Source organism: Marmota flaviventris, chromosome 16 (assembly GCF_047511675.1).
Source record: "Marmota flaviventris isolate mMarFla1 chromosome 16, mMarFla1.hap1, whole genome shotgun sequence".
Lineage (NCBI taxonomy): Eukaryota > Metazoa > Chordata > Mammalia > Rodentia > Sciuridae > Marmota > Marmota flaviventris.
The window spans coordinates 66842793-66869310 of record NC_092513.1 but is presented as its reverse complement, the minus strand read 5'-3'; the positions used below and the strand labels follow the sequence as shown (position 1 = coordinate 66869310).

Sequence of the window (26518 nt, the reverse complement as noted above, 5' to 3'; positions counted from 1 at the left end):
TCATGAAGAACAGAAATCTTAAAAGCAACTAGATTAAAAATCCATGTTACCTAGAGAGAAGAGGGCAGGAAAGGCTTCAGATAATCTGAGCGAGATAGTCAGATGACAAAGCGAGAAGACAGTGAAACGCTGTTTTTAAGATACTGGGAGAGAAATAATAAAAACCTGTCCACTTGCAATTCTGCATCCTGCAAGAACATCTTCCAGAAATGAAAGGGATACTCCCTGGGGAGGCTAACATCCATCCCCACCTTGCGGCAACCAAGCAGGGTGTTCCAGGCTTCCCTTTCTCCTCTCCCTGGTGTTGGCAAGTTGCTGAGTTTCACAGTAAGTGAAGTGGGTTAGTATCACAGAAGGCAGACCCTGGTCAGTAAAAGGAGAACAGAACAAACCCAACATTTTGCATAATGGAAAAAAGAGTTTTAGCTAAAAACCCAGGAATTAGGATGAAAATGATCCTTAAAAATACTTATTCCTACAAAAGGTTTGTTATTTCTTGATTAGAATGAGTGCTTGGAGACTTGGTGTGTGTAGGTAGGAGGCAGTTTGGGACAGACAAGAAGTGCTTGCTGGAGTGCTTGGGGGTACCGTGCATAGACTGAAGGTCCCAAAGGGGGAAAATCTCAAGAAGTAGCTACAAAAGCATGGTTGATTCTTTTGCTAAACCACCACATAATTTCTTAATAACAATCATCAATCCATAATGTTCTATTTTGACTAATGCTTATAGAGAATTTATTTACATTATTTTTTTATAACATGTGCATTACAGAAATACCAAATATGCAAATAAACGACATGCTTCCCTTGGACACAGGTGGATGCACGCTGTGCCTTCCTGAGGTACATGTGAGGGTGTCCTGCTTGCTTATAAAGTCATCCTTGTGTAAAGAGGGTGCTTCTGTGGAATCATCTACCTGCTCCAGGAGACAGAGGAAGTGTGTCCGTGCCAGTGCACAGCCAGAAGTCCTTAAAAGAAGGTGGGGTATTAGGACTCGGAGTGTTCCCAGAGAGATGCCCCTTTAGGGGTTAGTAGAAATGGTTGTTATATTTATTCTGAGATAAAATTTTCTAGGAAGTAATTGTAGAAGTTTGGAATTTTTTAATTGGCATTTGATTGAGAGATAGGAAGCATATTTCTCGTCTCCTGCTGGTTGGCAGCAGACTCAGTCAGCCCTGAGGCAGGATGTGAGTGACGTGCACGTCACAGAGGAGTGCCACGGCCCCACAACAAGCCCCGCTGAGCAACCTCCAAGACCCAGACCAAGTGCACACAGTGGAAGGAAGAGGCAGCGCTAAACACTCTTGCTGCTTCTCCTGCTCTTTTCTAGGGACCTTCCTAGATGTGTTCTCTAACCCAGGGGTGACAGAAGAGCTCCGAGAACCCCAGTTCCCACACTCCCGAGTCCAGGAGCAGAGGTGGAGAAGCAGCCAACCATTTTGGCCTCCGTGCAGCACTTGGCACCAAGAGCTTTTATTCCATCTGGATTGAAAAATATGATCTCAGGAAAGTGTGGACTGGGCTGCGACACCAGCCACAGCTGGCAGGAGAAGACTGCATTCCTGCTGCGCGTCGCAGCCAATGTAAGCAGAGGACCCGGGAGTGAGGGGCTGCTTCTCCCAGAAGTCTCAGGATGCCTATCTCCAAGGACAGGACTGGAGGGGACTGGGTCAGCTGACTGCATGCTCCACAGGGCCTCCAAAATGACAGTCACTGATAAGGACACAGGCAGCAGGGAGCAGGCTTCCTCTGGACCAGAGTGCTCTCCAGCAGCGCCCCTGCGAGACAGCCAGGTATTCTCCAGATTCCACAGATGAACCCAATTTAAGTTGCTCGGAGACTCTCACCACGTTGGCCTTACCCCATTTATTTAAACGAGGGTCAATATTGAAAATAATGAGGAGTTACAGTGTCACCGCAGCCTGGCGCTTAGCAAGATGAAGTCACTTTTTTTTCCTGTTGCAAACTAGTGAGGTTCCTATAGTGAGAGTGGAGAAAGAGTACAACGGAGAGTACACCAGTCACCTTGTCACTTAAGGAATGTCCGCATCTACTGTGTTCTGGCCACCACGCTCAAAGTGGAAAGCTAGGGAGAGACACTTCCCTGAAGCAGTTCACATCCCAGAGGAAGGGACAGCAGAAAGCAGCACACATCCGAACGGTCGGTCGGGTGGAACACAGGGAGGAACAGAAGGGAACTCACCCTGGCAACAACCAACTCAGGACCTCTTTCCCTTTGGGCGGGGATCCCTAACTGAGTGACTATGGCTCACGTCTTGGCTGTCTTTTCGGGTGGGCAGTTGGCTGCAAATCTGGCTGTATCTTTATGGGCACCTAGATACAACCACATCAGAATCTTGAAGACATCTTTCTGAACCACAGAGACACGGAGGCAATGGCCTAGTGGACATTCCCGTAGGGGGCACAGGGGGCCTTACGTAGGGGCCACAGTCACTTCCATGTCAGGATTCCAAGCATGAATCCTGGACAGGCATCCCCCGGCCCTTTCTTCCTATCAAATCTGAGCTTCCTCATGTGGATCTTGGATGTTTTTTTTCTTTGCGGTGCTGGGCATGGAACCCAGGGCCTCCTACTGGGCCAGTGCTTTACTACCGTGCCACATCCTGGTTGGCACGTGGCTCTGTACAGTGCCGTGGTATCTCCGCCCAGTGGGTGGGCCACTCTCTCCTTTCCTTCACATGGAATTGGTCAATCAAACTTCCTAATTTTACACCCCAGGCCCTCTGCTAATCTTCCTCTGCAGTCTCAGCGTAGGTGGTCTCACACACACACACACACACACACACACACACACACCTGCACAGTTCACACTGGGGCCAGAATTATCTTTCTAAAACATGATTTGCTCCTGTTCCTACCTCTGCTTAAAAGCCTCAGTTGCCACACTCCACCTGCAGGCTAAATCCTAAACTTCTCTAAGTGATACCCAGCACTGCTGGTGTCCTGCTTCCCCCCTCCCCATAGCACCCCGACCCCGCTGCAGAGCACGGCAATCATCCTTTGGGAACCCCTTCGCTCACCTCTTATTTATCCCACAGCCTCATCTCAGGGCCCTGTGGTATCCACTCTTACCTGAGACCAGGACTCCCCAGACAGACCACAGCTTACTCCTCTGATCCTGAAGGCTCACTGCCTCCCTCCCTCCTCCCTCCCTCCCTCCTTCCTCCCCCACCCCTCCTTCCTTTCTCCTTTCTTTCCAAGACGTGTACAGTGGTGATCCCATGTTTTGCATTTGTGTTTTCCTAATGATTAATGATGCTACGCATCTTTTCATATTGACTGACCATCTGTATATCTTCTTTTGCAAACTATTTAACATTTTTTTATAATTCTTTTTTTTTAAAGAGAGAGAGAGAGAGAGAGAGAGAGAGAGAGAGAGAGAAGAGAGAGAGAATTTTAATATTTATTTTTCAGTTTTTGGTGGACACAACATCATTGTTTGTATGTGGTGATGAGGATTGAACCCGGGCTGCACGCATGCCAGGCGAGCGCGCTACCGCTTGAGCCACATCCCCAGCCCCTATTTAACATTTTTTGCCCAATTTTTTAAAAATTGAGACACATCTGTTCTTAGCATTGAATTTTAGGAGCTCTTCATATATTCTGGACACAATTCCCTTTTCAGACATGTGGCTGGTGAGTATTTTCTTCCCATTTGTGGCCTTTGTATGAACTTGACAGGGCATTTTGAAAAGCAGAAGTTCTTAACTATTTTTTTTTTTTTTTTGGCAGCAGGGACTAAACCCAAGAGTGCTTAAATGCGGAGCCACATTCCTAGCCCCTTTTTTAAAAAATGTATTTTGAGACAGGCTTGAGTTGCTTAGGGCCTCACTAAGTTGCTAAGGCTGTTTTTGAACTTGTGCTCCACCTGCCTCAGCCTCCAGAGCCATTGGAATGACAGGCATGTGCCACCACACCTGGCCAGACATTCTTGATTTTGATGAAGAACAATTTGTTGTTTCCTCCTATGAGCATGCATTTGATGTATTTAAAGAAACTTTTGCCTTTGCCAAACCCAAAATCATAAGGATTTTATTCTACATTCTTGTAAGAGTTTTATGGCTTTAACCTTTCTATGTAGGCCCATGGCCCATTTTGAGCTACATTTTGTATATGGTAAGAAGTAGAAATTGAAGTTCTTTTTTTAAAAAATATGGATGCTTAATTGTTCCTGTATCATTTGTTGAAAACTCTTTTCTTTCTCTACAAAATTGCACTTACATCTTGTTGAAAATCCACCGACTCTGTATGTGGGAGTGTTTCTGAGCCCTCTTGTCTTTCACCAGTCCCACTAACTGGAGTCCTGTAGTCCTGTAATGCTCTGGTCACCTCCTATTCACTTGCTGGAGAGGGAGGGGTCCCCTCCCCTACACCCTGCGAGGTACTGGACACACACAGGGCACTGGGCAGGTCTGATAGGTGGCAGTTCATTACCCGCATATACTCTTGGCTTCCTGGCCCCTCACTCCTCAGCATCTACAGGGAAACCTGAGGTCTGAAGAGCAAGCTTTGTGCCCGAGTGACTGTGCCGAGGCTCAGAGGACCCCAAAGCAACATTGTATTATTCAGCGAGGTGATACCTGGGTGCTGTCTGTATGAAAAAGAAAGACTTATTTAGCTCACAGTTTGGGGGGATCAAGGTCCAAGACTGGGCAATCCACTGAGTGGCCCTCTGGTGAGGGCAGAGAATGGAAGGAAGCACATCACAATGGGAACACATGTAGGACCAAATGGTCCTACAGTGTCCCCAGGAGCAGAGAGAACCGTGGTCAGGACCCGGCTTGCTCTTTGAATACCAAGAGCCAGGGCTTGTATAAGAGCTACCAAAGAGGTCCCCTTGAGCCCCTTCATGCCCCTGGTGACGGAAGCACCTTTCACTTGTCCCCACCTGCCAACAGCTTGACTCTGGAAACCAGGCTTTAATCCAATAGGCCCTGAGGGCCCCAAACGTGCATGCACCACAGCAGACACCAAAGCATCCATGGGAGCAGAGCCCTCAAGTGCAGTGGCCCTGACCTCTGTTTCTCTTGTCAGATTGGCTCTCAATAACGTTTCCCTTTTTCCTCTCCTGGAGAGCACAAACTTCATTAGACTGAATATATTTTCTAGGTTCATTAAAATGAAAAGAAAGGAGAGAAGACGGGAAGGTGAGGGAAGAGGAGGTGAAGGAGGGCCAAGGGATGCTGGAGACTTCCTGACCTAAAGAACTTGGAGGACACATTCTTCCTTCCATTGTATTTGAGGTGGTATTGGAATATGCAGGTTTAATAGAGCTAAGTTACACTCAGAGCAGTGCAAGGATCAACACCCACAGACCACAGGCAGAGAGAAGGCTCTGTGGGAGGAAGGACAAGTGTACCCCAGCACGTGGCCCAGCCTTTCTCTGAGCCTTGGTGGGAGTCATTTAGTTTTGCCTGGTGGCTCTTCTCTTGCCAACAATCATGTGGTGTCATGGTCTAGATGTGAGGTGTCCCCCAAAAGCTCCTGCAAGAAGGTTCACAGGAAAAAACTGACTGGGTGGTGAGAGATCTAACCTAACAGTGCACTAGTCCATCTGGACGGACTAACTGGGTGGTCACTGTAGGCAGGTGGGGTGCCTGGAGGAGGTGAGTCTCTGGGGGTGTACCTTTGGGGTATGTATTTCACCCCTGGGGAGCAAGAGTTCTCTCTGCTTCCTGGTGGCCATGTCCCCAGCTCCTTTTCTCCACGACACCCTTCCACCATGATATCCTGCCTCACCTCGAGTCCTGAGGAATGGAGCTGGCCATCTATGGACTGAGACCTCTGAAACCGTGAGCCCCAAGGTAAACCTTTTCTCCTCTAAATTGTTCTTGTGGGTCTTTTGGTCACAGCAACAAAATATCTGACTAAAACACCTGGGGACCTTGAGGAGAGAAAGATGAGAACACACGTCTCCACGAGGTAGTGCCTGCATTTGAGTGTTTTCCTTCAGCCTACTTGACACTGAGCTCTCCAACCAACCTCCCAGAGGGCATGTGCCCAAAGAGAAGCAGGCTGCGTAAAGAAGACGTGTGCTCCGACAGACAGGAGCAGTGAGGGCGGAAGATCTCTGGGAGGGCAGGGCAATGAGGGACGAGGATCTCCGCTTTGGTCTTCATGTGTCCACTCTTGGTCTCTTTGTGGTCTCCCCATGTAAAGTTCCACTCTGGCTGGCCTGAGCATGTCCTTTCTTCCTTGCTGGATTCATTTTTCTTAGTAGACTCTATCACTATGATATTATAAAGTCACTTGTTTATGCTTTTTCAATGCCACAGAATATCAGCTCTTTAAAGCTGCCGTTCCCCAGCATGGGGAATGGTGTGCACCACACCTCAGTGAAGAGCAGGTAACTGTCGAGACATGACTGGATAGGCCTGAGTGACGCCTCCACGGCCGTTTGACATCTCTAGGAAGGAGGGGCTTCTCTCTGCTTGAATTTGGTTTCCCTCATCACATCATGGAATTCATAGATGAGGCTTTGACCCACTTGGCTACCTGAGAATGAGTCTTCTTCTGATGAGTCTTATCCTGATTCAGTTCTATGACTCTCTCAAACCAGTCCCAACACCCTAACAATAATAATAATGCTCTTAAGTTGCACATTACATAATCAACCCACAAAACCAGTGGCCTTTGGTACGCTAACAACTATCTGTCACGGAAATTAAGAAAAGAAAATTGCATTTAAAATAGCATCAAAAATTTAATTGAGTAGGGAAAAGATCTGTACACTGAAAGCTACAAAAAAATTGATGAAATAAAATGAAGAACAATGTATTCCAAAAAAAAAAAAAAAATTGGAAGATATACCGTATTCATGGATTTGAAGAATTACTTTTCTTAAAATGTCATATTATCCAAAACAATCTTCAGATTCAGAGAAATCGCTCTCAAAATTCCCCTGCCATTTTCACAAAAATGGATAAAGGGATCCTAAAATTCACATGGAGCCACTAAAGATCCCTAAGAACTAAAAATATCTTGAGTTAAAGGAACAATGCTGGAGATATCACACTAGTCAATTTTAAAACCACAGGGTATTATAAAGCTCCTGAAACCCACACAGCATGGTACTGCATAAGAGCAGACATCACCACCAAAGGGACAGAGCTGACTTCAGATAAAGATGGAAAGCACGCCGCGGGGCAAGGGTGACCTCTTCATTAAATGATGCTGAGAAAACTGGAAATCCACATGCAGAAGAATGAAACTGGACCCTTATCTCACCACTTACAAAAATCAACTTACAATGGCTAAACACTTGAATGTAAGTACTGAGACTGTAAAGCTGCTAGAAGTAAACAGAGGAAGAAAAGCTCCGTCCATTGGTCTAGCCAGTGACTTCCTGGATAAGACTCAAGAAGGACGTGCATCCTAAGCAAAAACAGACAACCGGGGATTGCATCAAAGTAAAAGGCTTTCACACAGCAAAGGGCGAGCAGCGAGGAAGGGCAGGCACGGATGGGGAGGGAGTGCTGCACACATCTGAGAAGGGCTAGTATCCCAAACACATGCGGAGCTCAACTCCACAGCAAGAAGACAAATAGCTGATTTAAAACTGGGCAAAGAAATTAGACAGATATTTCCCAGAAGTGATAGAAGTGGCCAACAGACTTAGAAAAAAATGCTTAACATCTTAAATCATCAGGGAAATGCAAATTAAAACCACAATGAAATGATAGTTAACTGACTAAAAAATGGCTATTATCTCAATGATGAGTGAGTCAGTGGTGGAGAGTATAGGGAGAAAAGGGAACCCTGGCACCCGCTGTGCGGGAATGCAAGTTAGTACAACCATTTCAGAAAATAGTACGCAGGATCCCCCAAAAAACGAAACAGAACTTCCACAGGGTTCAGCAAGTCCACTGCTGACGGAAGTGTGGTCTGCATTCTGTGGAATACTGCACAGCTTTAAAGAAGACACTGTGTCACCTGAGACAAACGGGTGGGTCTGAAGACACTATGTAAGTGACATAAGCCAGACACACACAGATACTAGGTGATCTTGTTTTCATGTGGAATTTTAAACAGTTGATCCCACAGAAACAGGCTGGAGCAGGTGGGCAGGGGCCAGGAGAGAAGAGATTTGATCAAAGGACACAAAGTTTTAGTTGGACCAAAGGAGAAAGTTTCAGAGAGAGGCTTCGCTTCACTGCAGGGTGACTACAGGTAATAATAATACATTTAAACTGGCTCAAGGAATAAACTTTTGATGTTCTCACCACAGAAAAATAAGTTAATGAGGCTGTGGTTTTTGTTAATGATTTTGTTTAATTTTTTTACAATGTATACAAAGATTATAAATATGTGATATTTTTATTTTCCAATTAAAAATAAATTAATTAATATAGTAACGTCCTTTAGTTTCGCCTTAATAGAAATAAAAATCCCTCCTTTTCCCAGAAGGGCTTCGTGTACTTCAGGTAGTCTCTCTTCACATTCTTTTTTTTTTTTTTTTTTAAAGAGTGGGAGAGAGAGAGAGAGAGAGAGAGAGAGAGAGAGAGAATTTTTTAATATTTATTTTTTTTTTTTAGTTCTCGGCGGACACAACATCTTTGTATGTGGTGCTGAGGATCGAACCCGGGCCGCACGCATGCCAGGCAAGCGCGCTACCGCTTGAGCCACATCCCCAGCCCAGTCTCTCTTCACATTCTGCCTTTATTTTGAGGTTGCAATGATCTAAAGGAAGACTCTTCAATAATAACTTAATTTTGAGTTACTTATTTAGATTGAGAGAAATGTCACAGGTTCAAATTCATTAACATATCAAAAGATCACACATAGAAGAATATTCATGACAGATGAAGCTGTCATAGGATGTCATCAGTACATCCAACCAGACATAGAGGATTAATTCTTCATACTGACCACGGAGACTCTGCCTCTCCCTTCTCAGCTTCTGGACACCACCTGTGCCACTCACCACCTGCTGGGAAGCATCCAATCAGCTTCCACCCACCCTTCACTTCATGAGTTACCGAGTCGCCCTGAGGAACAGTGAGTTGCCCGAGGCCAAAGGGACAGAAGGTTCTCAGCTACACAGAAATCTCTGATTTATATTTCAGCTCGACTACAGAAAACATCTACATTTCTTTAAATTAAAATATTAATTTGCTGCACCTTGAATGGAGTCAACTAAATGACAAAATTTTAATTTCATCACAAAGTATATTTTATATTAGTAATTTTTTGTTGCACTCTAGATACTTAGAATAATAAAGAAATAAAGAGAATGCTCTCATGTCAAATACAGTTTCCTCAACAACCTAATATGGCCATATTTCTAGTTTCAGGAAATCAAGCTTATTTTGTATATTTTTAAGATCCCTAAAATCATAAAACTGAAGTAAATCAAACTTAAAAAAATAATTTGATGTATACTAATTGTGCATATAATTGTACAGTATAATAATTTAGCACATGTATATAATTGTACAGTATACTAATTTAGCACATGTATATAATTGTACAGTATAATAATCTAGCACATGTATATAATTGTACAGTATAATAATCTAGCACATGTATATAATTGTACAGTATAATAATCTAGCACATGTATATAATTGTACAGTATAATAATCTAGCACATGTATATAATTGTACAGTATAATAATCTAGCACATGTATATAATGAGTAATGATCAAATCCAGTAAATCAAGCTTTGGATCCCTCTCAGGATACTGGTGACCATAAGGCTTGAGCTTGCTCTGACGGCCAGACGCAGACTTCTGTCCTCAATTTCTACAAACTTTTAAAGAAGCATTTACCGTCAGACTCTACACGGAAGGAGCAGTTCTCTAAAGGCTGTTGTTTTTGTACTCTTGTCTTCCTTCAAACTCTAAAAGGTATTTAAATATGAAGGTACCACTTTCAACCCTAAAAAGCATCACTTATGGATGTAGTCCATAGTAACCCTTGAAGTGACATCGAGAATCAATAGAGTAGCAGCCTTTATGCTCCAGTGGCCATGGAGATTTTTTTCCCCTCTAAATTTATGGTGAGCATCTATTTTTACTTGATTGATCTTTATGAATCAACTGTAGGTTTGGGGTTTTCTTTCCTGTCTTGGCTACTCAGAGGAGAAAAAGTCCCCCAACCCTCACTTAAAATGTATGTCCTAGATTTTTTAAAAAAATATTAGAAGCCCTGGGAAGATGCCCTGGTGCAACCCTTGCACCCAGGACTCTCAGTCACCTTGGAAAAGCTACATAATGGCTGTGTCTCTATTCCCTTATGCCTGGAATAAAGAAGATGGGATCCATCATCTGGAATGTTCCATTTGGTGGAAGAGTCCATTATTCTGAGGACACAGAGATGTCAAAATGAGCCAGCTTATGTATAATAAAACCTCAGGAGAGTCCCATGAGAGTGCTGCCCTCAGCTGTCATCTGCATCAGCACGGGTAAAGGCAATGTGAACTTCTGTGTCTGCACACAGGAAACAGAGTTCAGTGGAGACACACTGTTCCCTGAGTGACAGAGGCCAGTCTTCTCCCAGCTTAAATGTAAAGTCACTATTGCCAGGGGGCTGTTATGTCTAAGAAGAGAAATATTTAAACACCAGAGAAATGGACACAAGGGTTTTCCCTACGGATCCATTAAAGAAAACTTCTCACAACTAAACAAGAGCATGGAAGAACGCTGGCTTTCCCTGGAGGGTGTGTGTAAATTCAGGTGAATGGCTGCATTGTTTCGGCTATTTATAAAGACTTTCAGAAAATCACCCCTGATTATCAAAATGTGCACTTTTTTTGTTGTTTCTTATAAGAATCTAGAACTAAAGACTACAATCAACTTATTTAGCAAGACAGCAAACTCTTTACATTATAGGATTATTCTAATCCCCCAAATTGCAATGGAATTGCAATTATTTCCAGAAGCTCTCTAAACAATGCAGGAAGCTGTCAGCCACAGGCTAAGGTGCTGTGGGTAAGAGGCAGGATCCCTGCATGATCTGTCTCCCTCTGCCAGCCTGCAGTCCCTCTCTGGAAATCACACCCTTCCAGAGCTTTATACTGACATTGAGAAAGTCCTTCCCCAACTTTCTCAATTTTCCTCCAGCATCCTTTGGACAAATCAGAGCCGCTGTGTTTAGGAGCTTCACACTGGCTCTGTCTAGGATTGGTTCTCAGGTCACTTTTCACCCAGTCTCTGCAGTTATGATAGTTTCTCCGTCAATATTTCCATCACTTATGGTGATTTTGCAGAGCCATATTTTTTTTCTTGCTTTATTTAGCTGTGCTGCATTTCCCCTTTCTGCTACTTTTCCTTTTACCAAGTACACATTTCTCCACAAGCTCTAAGTAGTCACCCTGAGATACCACCTCACTTCAGTGTCTTCTTGGATTTGTAACTTCATCCTCATGAGCCGTCGGTCATCTAACCTCTTTACGTGGAAGGCCATGGTTGCCAAGCCCTGTGCAGCTGTTGCATTTAAGAGTCAGGCTGGCAATATAAGGAGTTGCTCTCCCCTGGGGTGCACACTGATAGCTACTGGCTGTAGCAACAGTAAAGATCCATTCAATCAGGAAACACATACACCCTTATCAGTTTACGAACTCCCAAAGATTAGAATTGTCTGTGCGGCTATAAACCTTCTCAGAAACATTCTTCCGGTTAAGATTGAATACAAGTGTCCTAGAAAGAATCAGTTTATCATGACATATGAGATAGCTCTAAAGAGTAATATTTATTCTCTGGAATAAAAGCAACATTTGGGTATTTTTGCTAGGTCTAATCTTAGGAGCTGACCAATACACATTGAATTTAAAAGCAAGACACTGATCAGGGGCAGAGCATCTGGAAACTGCAGAACACAGCATCCCATATCCATGCACCATGCTAGATAGCAATCCGGAAAATCATAATTTCTTATTGCCTTTATCTTCTGTTTCTCCCCAATGCCGGCAACACAGTGATTCCCCCTTATTCACAGTCACATTTTCCATCATTTTAGTTATCTACAGTCACCTGCCACCTGAAATACTAAATGGCAGATTCCAGAAATAACCAATTTATAATGTCAAATTATATACTGTTCTGAGTGATGGAATCTCCCACCATCCTAAACTGACCCTCCCAGGACAGGGGTCATCCCTTGTCCTCACAGTATACGCTACCCACCAGTAGTTGCTTAGTAGCTGTCTTAGTCACCAGGGTGACTGTCATGGTATCACAGTGCTTGTGTCCAAAGAACCCTTATTGGACTTAATAATGGGCCCCAAATGCAAGAGTAGTGTTGTTGGCAATTTTATTATAGACTACTATTATACTTGTTGTATTTTTATTAGGTTTTCGCTAATCTCCTATTGCACCAACTGTATAAATTAAACTTTATCATGGGTATGTATTATAGGGAGAAAAAGCCTAGAAAATATCAAGTTTAGCACTATCCAAGTTTCTAGGCAGCCACGGAAGGTCTCAGAACATATCCCTGCCAATTATGGCAGTTACTGTATGTTTTTATACTCACTAAGGAAGAATGAGTGATAAAAAATATACCCATAAATTGAAGGTAATCTGGGTCTGGAAATACATGGTGTAACGTTACCTTACCAGAGCTATCGGTTTTTGGTTTGTTGTGAGATGCACACATAGTTCATGGCTTACTCTGAACCAAGGGTGACTGAGCTCACCAGCAGGTCCCAATCTGGATGTTCTCATCTGCATCTGGGGGTGCCCCAGCACCTCTATCTGCTGCTTGAATTTCCATGCTTATTCAGAATTTTCTCAAAGTGGAACCTCAAGTTTCACAATAAAAAGAAATGTAAGGGCGATTGTATAAAGCAAGCAAAGGGGGAGGCAAAGGAGATGTTTTTGAGAGAGAGGCTCTACAAGGAGCCCAGGAAACCAGCACACTGCCAGACCTCAGAGAAGGCTGCTGTGCGAATGAGCAGAGCTCACATCTACTGGCATCAAAGGAAGAAGGATTTAATCAATGATGGTGGGAAAAACTAATCAACAGGTTTTTGGTTTTTTTTAAATCTACTCTTGAAAGTCTCTATGCAAATGAACTCCAGATGAATTAAAAGTTGTGGATATTTTAAGTTATAAAAACCAGTAAGAAGTAGGGTATGATATGAATGAACTCTGAAGGTTTATGGCCTTGAAGCAACAAAAGAACAACAGATTACAACAGGAATAATGGGGGGGAAAAAAACCCTATGTAATGGAAGTAAACAAAAAATAATTCTTAAATCAGCTTCATAAATATACTTACAGAGGGTAATATGAGCAATTACATGAGCAAATCTTCCACAAAATAAGGACAATATAGTAAATGTATGAAAAGTTGTTTACCTTTGGTAATCATCATTTTTAAAAGCACTGCTGAGCTATTTTAAATCTACTGAATTAGCAAAAGTGCTTTACTCATATCGCTGATGAGGTTTCCATGAATATGGTGCACTTTTATCTCTTCCTTTTGTTGAAGTGAAATTCACATATCACACATGCTATGGCCTGGCTCTGGAATGTTCCCGAATGCTCATGTGCTGAAGGCTTGGTCCCCAGTGCAGCAGTGTTCAGGGCTTTTGGAAAGTGATTGGGTCATGAGGGCTCTGAGCCCATCAGTAGGTTAATCTATCACAGCTGAATGCATTCCTGGGAGGCGGTAGAAACTGCGGGAGGTAGGACCTAGCTGGAGTGGGTGGGTCACTGGAGCTGTGCCTTGGGAATTACCTTCCTCTTTCTCTTTCTGTACCTCTGCTTGTGAGCTCTACTGTGTCCTCTCTGCCATTCTGCCTCACCGAAAGACCAAAGCAATGAAGCCATAAGCTGAAATAAATCTTTCCTCCGTTAAGTTGCTTCTCTCAGGCATTTTGTCTCTGTGATGAAAAGCTGACTAACAGTACAATTATTCACATGAAAGTGAACGAGTCAGTGGCTTCTGGGGTGTTCATGATGCTGTGGAACCTAGATCCTCTATCTGAGTCCTCTGTCTAGATCCACAACATTTTCATCATTGTAGAAAAACACCACACACCTGTTAAGTAGTCACCCCCATTCCTCTCACCCCACACCCCTGGCAATAATGATCTGCTTTCCACCTCTATGGATTGACCCATTCTGGATATTTCGTCTAAATGGAGTCAGCCAATGTGTGGACTTCTGTATCTGTCCTCCTCACTCAGCATGACGGTTTTCAAGTTCAACCATATTGCCGCATTTGTCAGTAGTTCATTTCTTCTTATGAATGAATGATATTCTGTGTATGTTCATACTAAATTTTGTTTATTCGCTCATCCCATGGTGGATATTTGGGTTGTTTCCATCTTTGGCTATTTTGTGTAATGCTGCTATAAATGCATGCGAGCAAGTGTCTGTCTGAACCCGTTTCCCACTCTTTGGGGGAACAGTTGGGAGTAGAGCTGCCAGATCACATGGTGGTTCCCTGTTTGACGTGCTGACAGCAGGCTGACAACTTATACTTGTTGCAGAGTGGGTGGCCTAGGTCCTCCACACTGTCACCAACACTTATTGTTTGTTTTTAAATTCAGCCATCCTAGTTGGTTTTTAGTCCTTAGGTCCCAGAGGACTAACATGTGGAGCATTCTTTACATATGTTTAGGCCACTTGTGTTCAGAGCCTATGTTTTCTATATATGAATCCACATACTAACTCCTAATATATACAGCAGTTTCATAGGTAAGTCTGAAGAGTAGCTGAACTGCCTTCTAGGACTCTATGACAACACTCAGCCCACGGATGCATCCATCATGCCCCTGAGAGGTCCTTCCACCATGACCTTGAGGTGTCCTCCCACCATGGCCCTGAGATATCCTCCCACCAACCCCCTCAGATTCCCTTCCACTGTTCCTGAGATGTCCTTCCATCATGTCCCTGTGATGTCCTCCCACGATGCCCCTGAGATGTCCTCCCACCATGCCCCTGCGAGGCCCTCCCACCGTGCCCTTGAGATGTCCTTCAGGCCATACAGTGGAGGCATACAGTTACAGTTCCGTTGCCTGCCTCTCGCCCTGATCTTGCGTCCAACCCACACCACACAGACTTGCCTTACTGCTATTATTGTAAATAATTGACACCAGAAATGCTGCATCAGGAAACTGAGGTTAAGCCAATTGTTGTTTAAGCAAACAGAATCAATCCTAAATAATTTTAGATTTCCTGCTCTGGGGTCGATTATCTGTGGGCATGGGGGCAGGGGCCGATGAGCATAAGCAGCCCTTATGCGACTGTTGCCCACTTGGGCGCTCCTTCCTGTCTCTGATGTTATTCATGAAAGCCCTGCTATAGCTCGCCCACCCCAGGACTCTGTTCTCCCCCTTCCCTCCTTGTTACTTCTAACTCCAGCTTTCTCTTACACTTTCTCTCCTGATCCCCAGACTGTGTGAGGAGAAGCACAGAACCAGCCCCTCTGAGCTCTCCTCCCATCCGCTTGCCCCTGACCTGTGCACACAGCTGTGCAGGGCTGAAAGCTACCACCCAATTTGCTCCTCCTTTTGTGTTTTTAGTCTAATAACAACTTAACTCTTCTTCTGCTGCTCAGCCTCTTTACCTGCAAGTGGGTAAAATATCAAGGATGTTTCAAGGCTATCATTCAGAATTGAGATATTGTAAATAAAATATGCCTGGTACATAATGGGCAATTATACAGTGAAGCTGTTACTCTTACTGATTTAGAACAAAACTTAGAACCAAAAAGATGCTTACCACACCCACACACATGCACACAGAGAGGCACACATGCTTATAGATGCTTATAGACATACATAAGCACACACATATGCTCATAGGTATACATGCACACAGACACGCACACACTGCGGCACACACCCGCACACACACAAAGCTGGCTGTGAGATATGGTGAGGGAAATCAAAGGAAACAGGTAGCTGGAATGTTGTGCCTGTGCCAACAGTTCTGGAACTGTCCCCTCCTCAGGGCAGAGGCACAGATGAGTGTGGCTGTGGAGGGAGGCCCTGCACCAGCCAGCACTGTCAGAACCCCGAGTCAGAGCTTCTCCCCATCAGAGCAAGACAAACTGGATCTCATGGAAACAGGCCTGGTGTGTTAGATGAGAAAGATCTGTGTGGATCAACACTGGGACAGTTAGGGCCAGCAAGAAGGGCAGTTCCAGAACAAGGACAGTCAACTTCCTTTTTAACACACCTGAGAAGAGGCTTGTGTGTGACGACATTGACAGATGGCTGTGCAGAGAAAGGCCAAACCACACCTCACGGCTATGGAAGCAGCCTCGGATTCCAGGACCTCAGGGGTTAATGCCTTAGGAGGTGGATCTCTACACACCAGAAATTGTCCAGCTTGTCACTGTCAATTCACTGACTGATTGGTATCAGTCTCCAATTTTCTCAGGATTTATAATGCAGGTCCAGCCAGCTGCAGGCCTGATTGTGGACAGGGGCTATGGCTGGACCCTCCTGAAGGGAGGAGGCAGGAGTGGGCTCAAGGAGGGCTGGGCACAGGCATTCAGCTCCTCAGCCACACATATGGAATGTCCCTGTTGCTCACTCTTAGTGGCAAGATATTCTTAAAGGTAATGTCATGTTGGTAAAGCATAGCAAAGGCTTCCAACCATGAACACTTCAGCTAGAGTGAGCACGTCAGATCAACCATGCTTTCACCCAGCACGACTCCAAAATGTGCATATCCTAATCTTGCTTCTTCCTCTAAACCTAAGTGATCAAAGTGCAACTTCTCCATAACCCCTTGAGGCCGCAGACTGGGTTGGAGAGAAGATCGACTACGGGGTACAGCAGAACTCTGGCTGTGCCACCGTGTGGTCTCATGACAGCTGCTGCCTGCCTCTGGGACTCGATTTCTCTAGCAGTCGGGTGCCAGAGAAAGTCATTACTCCTTAAGAACTTGCTCAAGCGAGTTCTAGGGATAGGGTGTTGGGAAATGACCCAGGACCGTCAGCTCCTTCCCTTTCCAGAGCTTCACCCTCTGCCTCTTCTCCCAAATTCTACAGAAGAGAGAGGTTCAGAGCAGGGAGCCATGCATGTATCACACATTGCTCCGGGCTGGAAGGTACTGGATGCATGATGGGTTTTCAGGTGGACGAGAGCATGAGGACAGGGCCATGAGGGACTCAGAAGTCCAGGCACAGAGCAGGCGCACTGGGAGCTCCCGAGGGTGGGAGGCCAGAACTTCCTGGAAGGAGGACCTGGGGTCACAGGTCCTGATACCACCTTCCAACGGGGGCCATGCAGCCCCATCCCCGAGATTCCAACCACATGGAGCACAGGGTACAACCCAGACGTGACAGAATTAGTGAGACACGGAGACAAAATTGTCATAGACAAAGTTTGGGTACCATGGAAGCTTCCTAATTTTCTGATTTAATTAACATAACAGGGCATGATTTGGTTCTGTTCCTAGGACCTCATGGACCTGTGGGATCTTGGATGAGGAGTACAGGTTCTCTGGTGATAGCAACAGCAGCCTGTACTTACTGGGCACCTAGGGACGGTTCCCAGGGACCGGCCAGTACTCACTCCCCACTTCATATCAGCCTGAGATGGCAACGTTGTCTTCACTTCACAGTGGAAGAAACATGAGTGGCTAGCCCGGGCACCTAAAATGCTGTTTACTCATGTATAAGTAGTATTTAAAAATCCTCATGGAAATACTTCCCATCATAAATGATATCCTCCTTGAAAAATGCTGTACAAAGTGAACGTTTCCATGTGAATGTCACTCCAAGACATCCCCGCGCCTTGGACTACGGGTTTCTCATCCCGGGAGGCACTCCCCTCCATGAGGCACACCCCCTGCTCTGCCTCTCACCTGTCTGTGTCTGGCTTTTGGCTGTAAAAACTGCTTGCATTCATTATTCCAAGAACACCAGCTCTACCAAATGTGAGGCACAAGAGCTCTCCTTCAGTGCTGATTCCAAGCCCGGTCTGCGGATCTGCCTTCGACTGGAGTGTCTCCCCCGGGTGGCAGAGCACCAGACAAGAGGGTCCCTGCAGGGGTGGGAGGAGAAGCAGCACTTTCGGCTAATTCCTCTTATGCATGTGATTGGAAGGCACATGTGGCCCACCTCCTCCCAGACCACCTCAGTTAACACAAGGTGGCACTGTGCTGTCCTGACCTTGCCCAGATGGCCAGAATCAGAAACTACAACTCAGTACAGGGTTTTGTTTTTGTTTGTTATTTTTTTAAATTGTCTTATTGAGGGGCAGTAACTGCTTTCAGGAAGCTCACTCCTGGAGAGCAAAAGCCTGTCCATGGTGCCTGAATCAGGAAAAGGTCCAGCAGAGAGGGGGAGGTGGGGACAGAGGGTCAGGCCTCTCAGAGAGGCTGCCTCCCTGTGCCTGATGGGCCTTCCCAGTGACAGCAGGTGATTTCAGGAGCATGGCGAGAGCCTCCTGCTCTATTCTGTGCCTCCATCTCATGTGGAATTAGTTCTGTGCCCCCCAGGACTATCCTCAATATGGAAAACTACAACAAGGAATCTCCTTAGGCCAGAGAGTTATTTTCTCCAGGATGGACCCAGCAGGTGACACTGCAGATCTCAGGGCCACCTCCGGTTACCACCACCCTTGATCTGCAAACCTGGGGTGAAGGTGGCAGCTCCAGTGCCAAGGGGCTTCGACACTGTGCGGCACCACACAGGGCACAGCGGCTCGCTGCTCCCCCACGATCGGTGGGGAAGGGAGCTGCCAGCCTGTCTGTCCCCTGGCTTTGCCGCCATATAAAGATGCACCACTCATGGCGCCTCAGCCTCGGGAGCCTCAAGGTTCTGAGGACGGAAGTACAGTAGGAAGAAGCTCTGTCAAAACCAATGTCAGGTTCTGTCCAAGGGCTTCTGGGGCAAGTCGCACGTCCTTCTAGAAAAGAATACAAATCTCCAGTGGCCCTCACCCCGCAGCTGCTCTAGGGGTCTCAGCATGAGGGAGACGTGAACCCGACCGAGAGCCGTGCAGCTGAGCAAAGCTGGGGAGGTGCTCAGCCAACAATGAGGACCAGGGGGAAACGCGGACCACAGCCCGGAAACCTGGACTTGAGTTCTTTAAACTGGACTTAACCAGAGGCCTAGGAGGAGCCCAGAGGGGAATAATCCAGAACACGTGAGGAAGGAGTGACACAGAGGGCAGAGCCAAGGAGCACGCGGTGTGCTCACAGTTTTATTCAGTCACAAAGAAAAATGAAATTATGCCATTGGCAGGAAAACGGCTGGAGCTCGAGACCATCATGTTAAGAGGTAAGCCAGACTCATAAGGCCAGGGTCATATGTTGTCCCTCATATGTGGGAGACACAGGGGAAAAGGGGAAAGGAAGGTGGGAGGGGGCAGGGATGTCATGGAATCAAAAGGACATCAGTGGGACAAAGGCACCGGGGTGGGGCAGATACCAGAGAGTGACACTGGCCAAGTTACACTGTTATATTGTGAGCATGAACCAACCTGAAACACCACGTCCCACCATTAGGTGCAACTATGATGCACCAGTGACACATGGAAAAGGGAAAAATCTCAAACGGGGAATCCTGCCAGGTCAGCGCTCAGATGGCGGCTCAGATGCGCTCTGGCTTCTGCTCCCCAGGCCCCTGAGACTGCTTCTCCCCTCCTACACCCCACATCAAGGCTGTGCGCAAGCTGAGCTCTGCATGTATACACAACAGGATTCCTGGGAGGAGGGACTGCAGATGGCACAGCCCATGGGCACGGCGGGGCCAGCAGCCCAGCCCCTGCAGGAGTAAAATGACTCCTGTCGCAGGTGGATGAGCCTCGGGGGAGAAGCTGTCCCTCGCCTCTCAGCTGCTGCCCACACGGCCCTGCCCACCCTGAGACTGGTTTATAATGTTAAATGAGGCAGATCAGGGCATCCTTGATAAAGACGAGTAGAGGCATCTGCAGTGAGAAAAAAGAGGAATTGGAAAAGGAATATCATGATTTCTGGGTCTTACAGTTAGTAAATGTCCTATAAATAGCGATTACAAGTAGCTGTTATCATCAGAAGTTTCCCTAAGATAGCTTTGAACCCCAAAGTTTCTTTCCATCAATAGCGTTCTTCAGCAGAGCCCAGGCATCCAGACTGACCTGGAAATCTCTCTAACACGGCCACACATCCACCCCAGTCAGACAAACTACTCCTATGTAATCTGTAATGACATAATTGAAACCAGGTTTACATTTATTTAAGTAGCCTCGCTGTGATGGAATGAAAATATTTTAGTTAGCGGCACAACACGTCTGAGCAGAATTTACAGCGGTCTCCCCTGCCCTGTGGATTCCTCACTTGCCTATAAGAACTCCATTTTGAAAATGAACGATAGAGGGAGAGAGAGAGAGAGGGCTGGGGTTGAGTTTCAGTTCTGCACAATGACACCTTTAACAACCTGCCAGCCAGTCAAAACCTAAATACAGCATCTGAAAAAGTCTTTACTACTGCCAGTTAATACTCAGAGGCTCTGGGGACAGGAACGTCCAGTGACTCAATATTTGTAAATGCTACTGTTGTCCCTCCAACACATGTAGGAGGCTCCTGGGAGAGGGGGGGGCTTCGGCCATGATGGGGGCGAGGGTCTGAGATTTAAATAGGGAAAGCAGTCCCTAGGAAAACAAAATGAAACATACAAATGAGCACCTGGTGGCCTGGCCCAAGTGCCCGCTCTGAGAGCCCTGGGTCACCCCACCTGCCATGCCTGGATCACACACAACACCAGGAAGACCCACAACACCAGGAGGACCCACAACACCAGGAGGACACGCAACACCAGGAAGACACACAACACCAGGAAGACCCACAACACCAGGAAGATACACAACACCCGGAAGACCCACAACACCAGGAGGACCCACAACACCAGGACCAGGGCAGCTGCGCTCTTCTTCATTTAGATTTGTTCCTTTGTATCTGCAGACACCAGCAAGGCTGAACAGCAACCCCGGGGCATCAGAAGAACAGTGTGTGTGACATCAGTGTGTGCTCACAACCAGGAGGGTCGGACGTCACTGCAGCTGCTGCAGAGACGATGCATGCAGAGCACCTTAGAGTGAAGTCAGCCTGGTGGAAGGTGGCGGTTTCCACTGCCCGCCTGGCGGTGAGCAGGAGTTGACACAACTTGGTCATTACAAACGCTCCAGGCTGAAAACCCAGTCTGTGTGAATCTTGGCCACCACACGGGTTGGCAAAGCTCTGGAGTTGGTTTGTCCTTCTCTTTTATCCTTTTTCAAGAATGTGTTAATATTAATGCTGCACATGAAACGGAACACACAGCGCACCGCGGCGGGCCAGCGTGAGCACCCACGCTGCTGGTTCAGAGAAACTCGTGATGCCCACGAACTCACCTTCACGGGGCTCCGGCCGGAAGCCAAGAACTCAGGCTCCCTTTGAGCTCAGCCTGACCTCGCCTGCCTATTGATCACTCATCAGAAACACTGGCACTTCGAAAGGGAACTGGGGCACTGATGGAAACGGGCTTGAGTGGGAATTTAACTTTGTAGGAACAGAGCTTGCCGTCACAACGCCCATTCCGCTGGCTTTGGTGAGCCAGGAGCGTTTTCACTGGGGACAAGAAGAGAAAGGAAGGGAGGCGACGTTAGGTTGTGACATGTGAGGTACACTGCAGGAAGGACAAGAGCGGCACTGCCAGAGCCACGGGCATTATGGCGCACTGAGAAGACAGAGCACTCAGGAAGGGCGTGCAGGGGCACCTGAGGCCCCACGCTCGGGCTGGCAGGAGTCTGGGCATGGGCATGCCAGAGGCCAGCCCTTCCTACCCTGCCCCACCTGAGACTCCGACACCTGAGGTCCCATCCCAGCATCTGTGTGTTCTGATCCTTGCTCAGAAGGAGGACAAAACAGAAGAGATGGCTGTATGTCTGCGTGAGCCTGTCTCTACCTTAGGGAAGAGAACACAGAGAGTACTGCTACAAACCAGAGAAGGGGACTTGTTCTAACGCTCCATTCTGCAATTTTACTTTGTTCTTTGCAGAATTGTGGAAAACCTTTACTGTAGGTAAAAATAAAAATGTCTAGACTCCCTGAGGCAGTAGAGATGGTGAGTTACACTTGCTAGGCTGGACACTCTCCAGGGATCCTTCCACATCACTCAGCAATCTGAACTTATGCAGAAAGGAGAGAGAGATATTAATCAACTCAGTTTTTAAACTCTTATAAGTTGATAAGCAAAGTATTCTGTGCTAAAATACCTCTGGTGATGAAGAACTCATTATTCTTGAAAAACTCTTTTATTTGGATAACACTGTAATTATAAAGTATGCCCTTAGGGTCCCAGAGTGGCTCACTATGAAATGTGCCAATGATGTTTGATTACGAAGCACTATAAAATATTGTTGCTAAATTTCTGTGTTAGGAGTGAAGCTAGCAAATATAATCAATGCTTTTTATCACTATAATCTAGCTCAAATGCCATGATTTAAACACTCTGTTTTATCAAGACTTCAGTGATAGAATGATGTTTGGCTTTTATCCAACATTAAACCACATGTTAACAAGTGAATATTACTCAATCATGAAAAAGGAAGTGGGTACTGATACATGCTATTTCATGGATGAGCCTTGGAAAGGTTATGCTAAAGAAAAGAAGCCAGACACAAAAGGCCACAGATTGTATCTATTTAGACAGAATGTCCAGCACAGGTAATAAAGACAGAGAGGAGATGAGCGGTAGCCTGGGGTGGCTGGGAAGGAAATGGAGAGAGACTACTCCTGGATCTGGGTTTTGAGTGTGAATACTACATCCGAAACTAGCGCTGTGGGCAGTTGTCGTCTTAAATATACCAAACCCCACTGAATTCTATCTTTAAATGGGTGAATTTTACGGCATGTGAATTACACAGCAATTTTAAGAACAAGGGCCAGACATGCAGTTACAGGACTGTAATAAAAAGTCACTGTGGGAGGCACTGCCACCCGAGGGACTCCAGACTCAGTAGAACAGCCAAAATGCACACCAACCGCAGCTCTGCGGACGCCTAACAACCATGCGGCGAGGGATGAACACAGGTCCTAGTAAAGGGTCCCGGGCTGTGTTTACCTTAATACTCCCTGACCCGTGAGAAGTTTTCATCTTTTTATTTTACAGGGAGGGTATGTCGACTTCATCTCAGTTGTACTTGTACTTATGAAAGTTCAGGGAATTTCAAAGCCACAAACAGGTCCTTCAAAGAGAAGCTGGCAAGGTGAGCTGCTATTACGGTCTGCTTCCAGCTCCCTGGGGCTCCCTGGGGCTCCTGTGGGCCTAACTGGAAACGCATGACTCTGCTCAGGCACCTGGGAGGCTCCTGTTCCTCTCCAGTGACAGTCACCCGTCCTGTAAGAACCAAAGCCTTGGGGAAAACACTCTCTGAACAAAGCACAAATACGCTGACTTTTTCAGATCACAAGTTCAAAATGTTATAGGTGTAGAACTTGTTACTTCCCTGTGAATGCCACTGAGAACTCCTAACTTGAAAAAGGAACTATCTGAATTAGACCACATTTTCCCCCCAAAAGAGAAAAGAGACCTTACGTGACGGTTCATAACACGATTGATGTCACCGTCACATAACCTACATACTGTATTCAACCTCGAGTTCTTGTTTGGTGGTCAGGAATTGTGCCTATCTCTTCCTACTGTAAACTCCAAGGACTGTACGTGAATCTTGATTTTTTAGGTTAAGCTTGATGATGAGGCCTCACACCCCGAGAGGAACCCCAGCGCTCTCGTACGCCAGAGACTCATTAATTACGCCTCCTCGCGATCCCACCCTCTACTGCAGGGCTTCTTAGACGTGCTCACACTACACTGGGCTGCAAAGTGACCAAAGCACACTCAGAATCTCACAATAAAACTACTGTGCAGACGTCCACGTGGACAGTGACGCACAGTGTCACCAAACACCCACACAGCAGAGGGAAGGGGCCCTGGGACACTCACAGTTGTATCCAGGCGTGATGTGGTGCTGGGCTTCCAGGCTGGCCAGGGTGATGTGGAAGATGATGTGCAGCAGCAGGAAGGACAGGCTCAGGAAGCACAGCGACTTCAGCAGCCGCCCCGTGTGTCCTGGGGGTGAAAGCAGAGGCTGTGAGGAACTGAGACCAACACTGCTCTGCCTCTCCAAGGGGTCCAGAGAACGCGTCCCTGTACCACCTGTGGTGGAGGCTGGCCCACCAGTCCAGGCGTGCAATGACCCCGACCTTAATTGTTAGTCGATAGCCAAAATCCACCCTGCACAACATCACACAGTCAGCCTCACGTGCGTTAAAAACTCAATGTAATAGAAAAATGTCTTCTTACGCATTATATGACATGTTATATGGCATGTTAAAGTGGAACCGCAAAAGGGTTCTGGCCCAGAAAATTGTACAAAATGTTGCTGTCAAACTTGAAGGAGCAGGTAATCTGTATTTTACAAAAGTAGTTGTAGAGAAAAAGAAAGAAGATAGTCTGAAACATTTTGTAGTTAGGGTAAGTTTAATTTCAATAAAATAAGGCTGGAAGAGAAAACTATGAACTAATTTTACTTGTGAACATAGACCTAAACTATTAAAAAGATTTATTAAGTAACTGAAATAGCACAGTAAAAAAAAGGAATACATCATAATCAACTAGATTTTATTGCTGAAAACCAAGGGTGGTTTGACATTAATGGATCTGTAAGGGGATTCACATAGCAGTGGGCTGATGTCACGACTTTCTCAATGGACACAAAAGAAACACTTCTGAAAATTCAAAATGAATTCATGGTTAAAAAACTAAGAAACCAGGAACAGAAAGAAGCTTTCTTAAAGGACTGAGCCCATGGCTAAAGCAAGCATGCTCTTTCTGATACAAGTTTAGGCGGGGTCTCACTAATGTCAGAGATAAGGTCACTCAACAGTGCCACCACCAATTAACATGCCGCTGGGTGTTCCAATAATACTGTAAAATTAAAACAAAGAATCAAGAATCTTATTAGCCAGAAGTGTTTACAGATAATATGATCAAGTAAAATAATTTTCAGAGGATATCATTATCAATATAGAGCATGGAACTGAATCCACAGACCAATTATTAGAACAAATGCAAGAATTCAGGAAATGATTGAGATACAAGACCATCTCGCAAAAAACAACGTTCCTCCCCACAGTGCAGTAACCAAATAGAAACTGAGACACAACTTGGATAGCAATCAGAACTCTGCAACGGTGGGTCAGGTGTCAGGCTGGGCTGCTGCGCACAGTTATCTAATCAAACACTTGTTAGGGGGCTGCTTGGAGTTTTCTGGTGTCACCACAGTCCACTGCCCACTGACTTTAACAAAGGGAGGAGACTGTCCGCCACCTTCCGGGCAGGCCTGGCTCCATCTGCTGGAAGGTCTGAAACCAGGGAGGGGAGTTAGGGAAGGCAACTGAGGGCAGGAGAGGAGCTCAGCTCGCCCCCTGGAGATTGGTCTGTCTGGGACCTTCCCTTCCTGACGGCCTGCCCAGTCTGCTGTGGACCTTCTTGGCCAGTTCACAGTCAGTCCTGCAAACCTCGACATAAAAGTTCTCAACCTAAAAGCTACGTAAAGAAGTATTCAAGTCACATATGCATATATATCCTATTGTACTGCAACTCTCTCTCAAACTTGATTAATAAAAATATCTAAAAATACACATAGTTTAAAGACTTTTATGGATAAAATAGATAAATGAAGAAATATGTTACATTATGAATGAGATGATTTATGGCAAAGATGTCAATTTCCCCCAAATTTGGTCTACAAATTCAATACAATTTCAAATAGCATGCAATAAGAAACTTCTATGTCTTCGCCAAATACATTTCAAAATACCTAGGAGGGATGTTCTGAGGATCTCAACAAACATTTAAAAATACATTTAGGAATAAAACTCTAGGAGTTGCTATGCTAATTTTGAAATATTAAGAAATAAGGTCAAAAGTGGGCAAAGCTCGTATGTGCAAACAGACATTAAGGTATGTTATAAACCTATAAGTTGAAACAAAATAAATGAATAAAACAGAAAAATAGTCAAGTGCAATATCATATATTGCTAAAGTAAAACCCAACTTATTTAAATTAACTTGGTAAATGTCAAAGTTGACCCTATAAATTAAGAGAAAAAGGATAGGGATGACATCAGAGATGTGATAGGGTCAGAGGCCCCAGCTCTCACCTCCCCATAGAAGCACAAATTTTGGCAACCACCATGGATGAGAGTACTTTTGTGGGAGCCCCAGAGACTAGTTGAGTTACACCATCTCAATGGGAAAAAAAGTCCCAGAGTGAGCGTCCTGAAGAAGGAAAACTGAGAGGAGCAGTTTCCTTTATCCACGGGATCTCTCCCCAGAGTGGCGCAGCGTGGCGCTGGGGGGCCTGATTGCACTGCAGTTTCTACTCCTGGGCCAAGTGAGAATGACATGAGCACCCAATTTCCCAGTCTTGCATATGCTGCCCGGGAGGCCCACTGTCTCATCCCACCCAGAACACGGAAGGGAGAAGCATGGATGGGTTGCCGGGAGACAGTGAAGAGCAGGAAGAAGAGTGTGTGTGCTTCTCAAGAGCATCACAACCC

General features: G+C 45.8%; 1 protein-coding gene across 3 annotated transcripts in view; it reads right to left on the bottom strand.

The window, feature by feature from the left end:
• The window catches only part of Piezo2 (piezo type mechanosensitive ion channel component 2), a 347771-nt gene that overhangs the window by 200725 nt on the left and 120528 nt on the right, over window positions 1-26518 (bottom strand). For all 3 annotated transcript variants that reach the window (XM_034637375.2, XM_071602748.1, XM_034637377.2), the window contains exon 3: window positions 23898-24023. In XM_034637375.2, the coding sequence (XP_034493266.2) occupies window positions 23898-24023 (126 nt within the window). The remainder of the gene's footprint in view (window positions 1-23897; window positions 24024-26518) is intronic.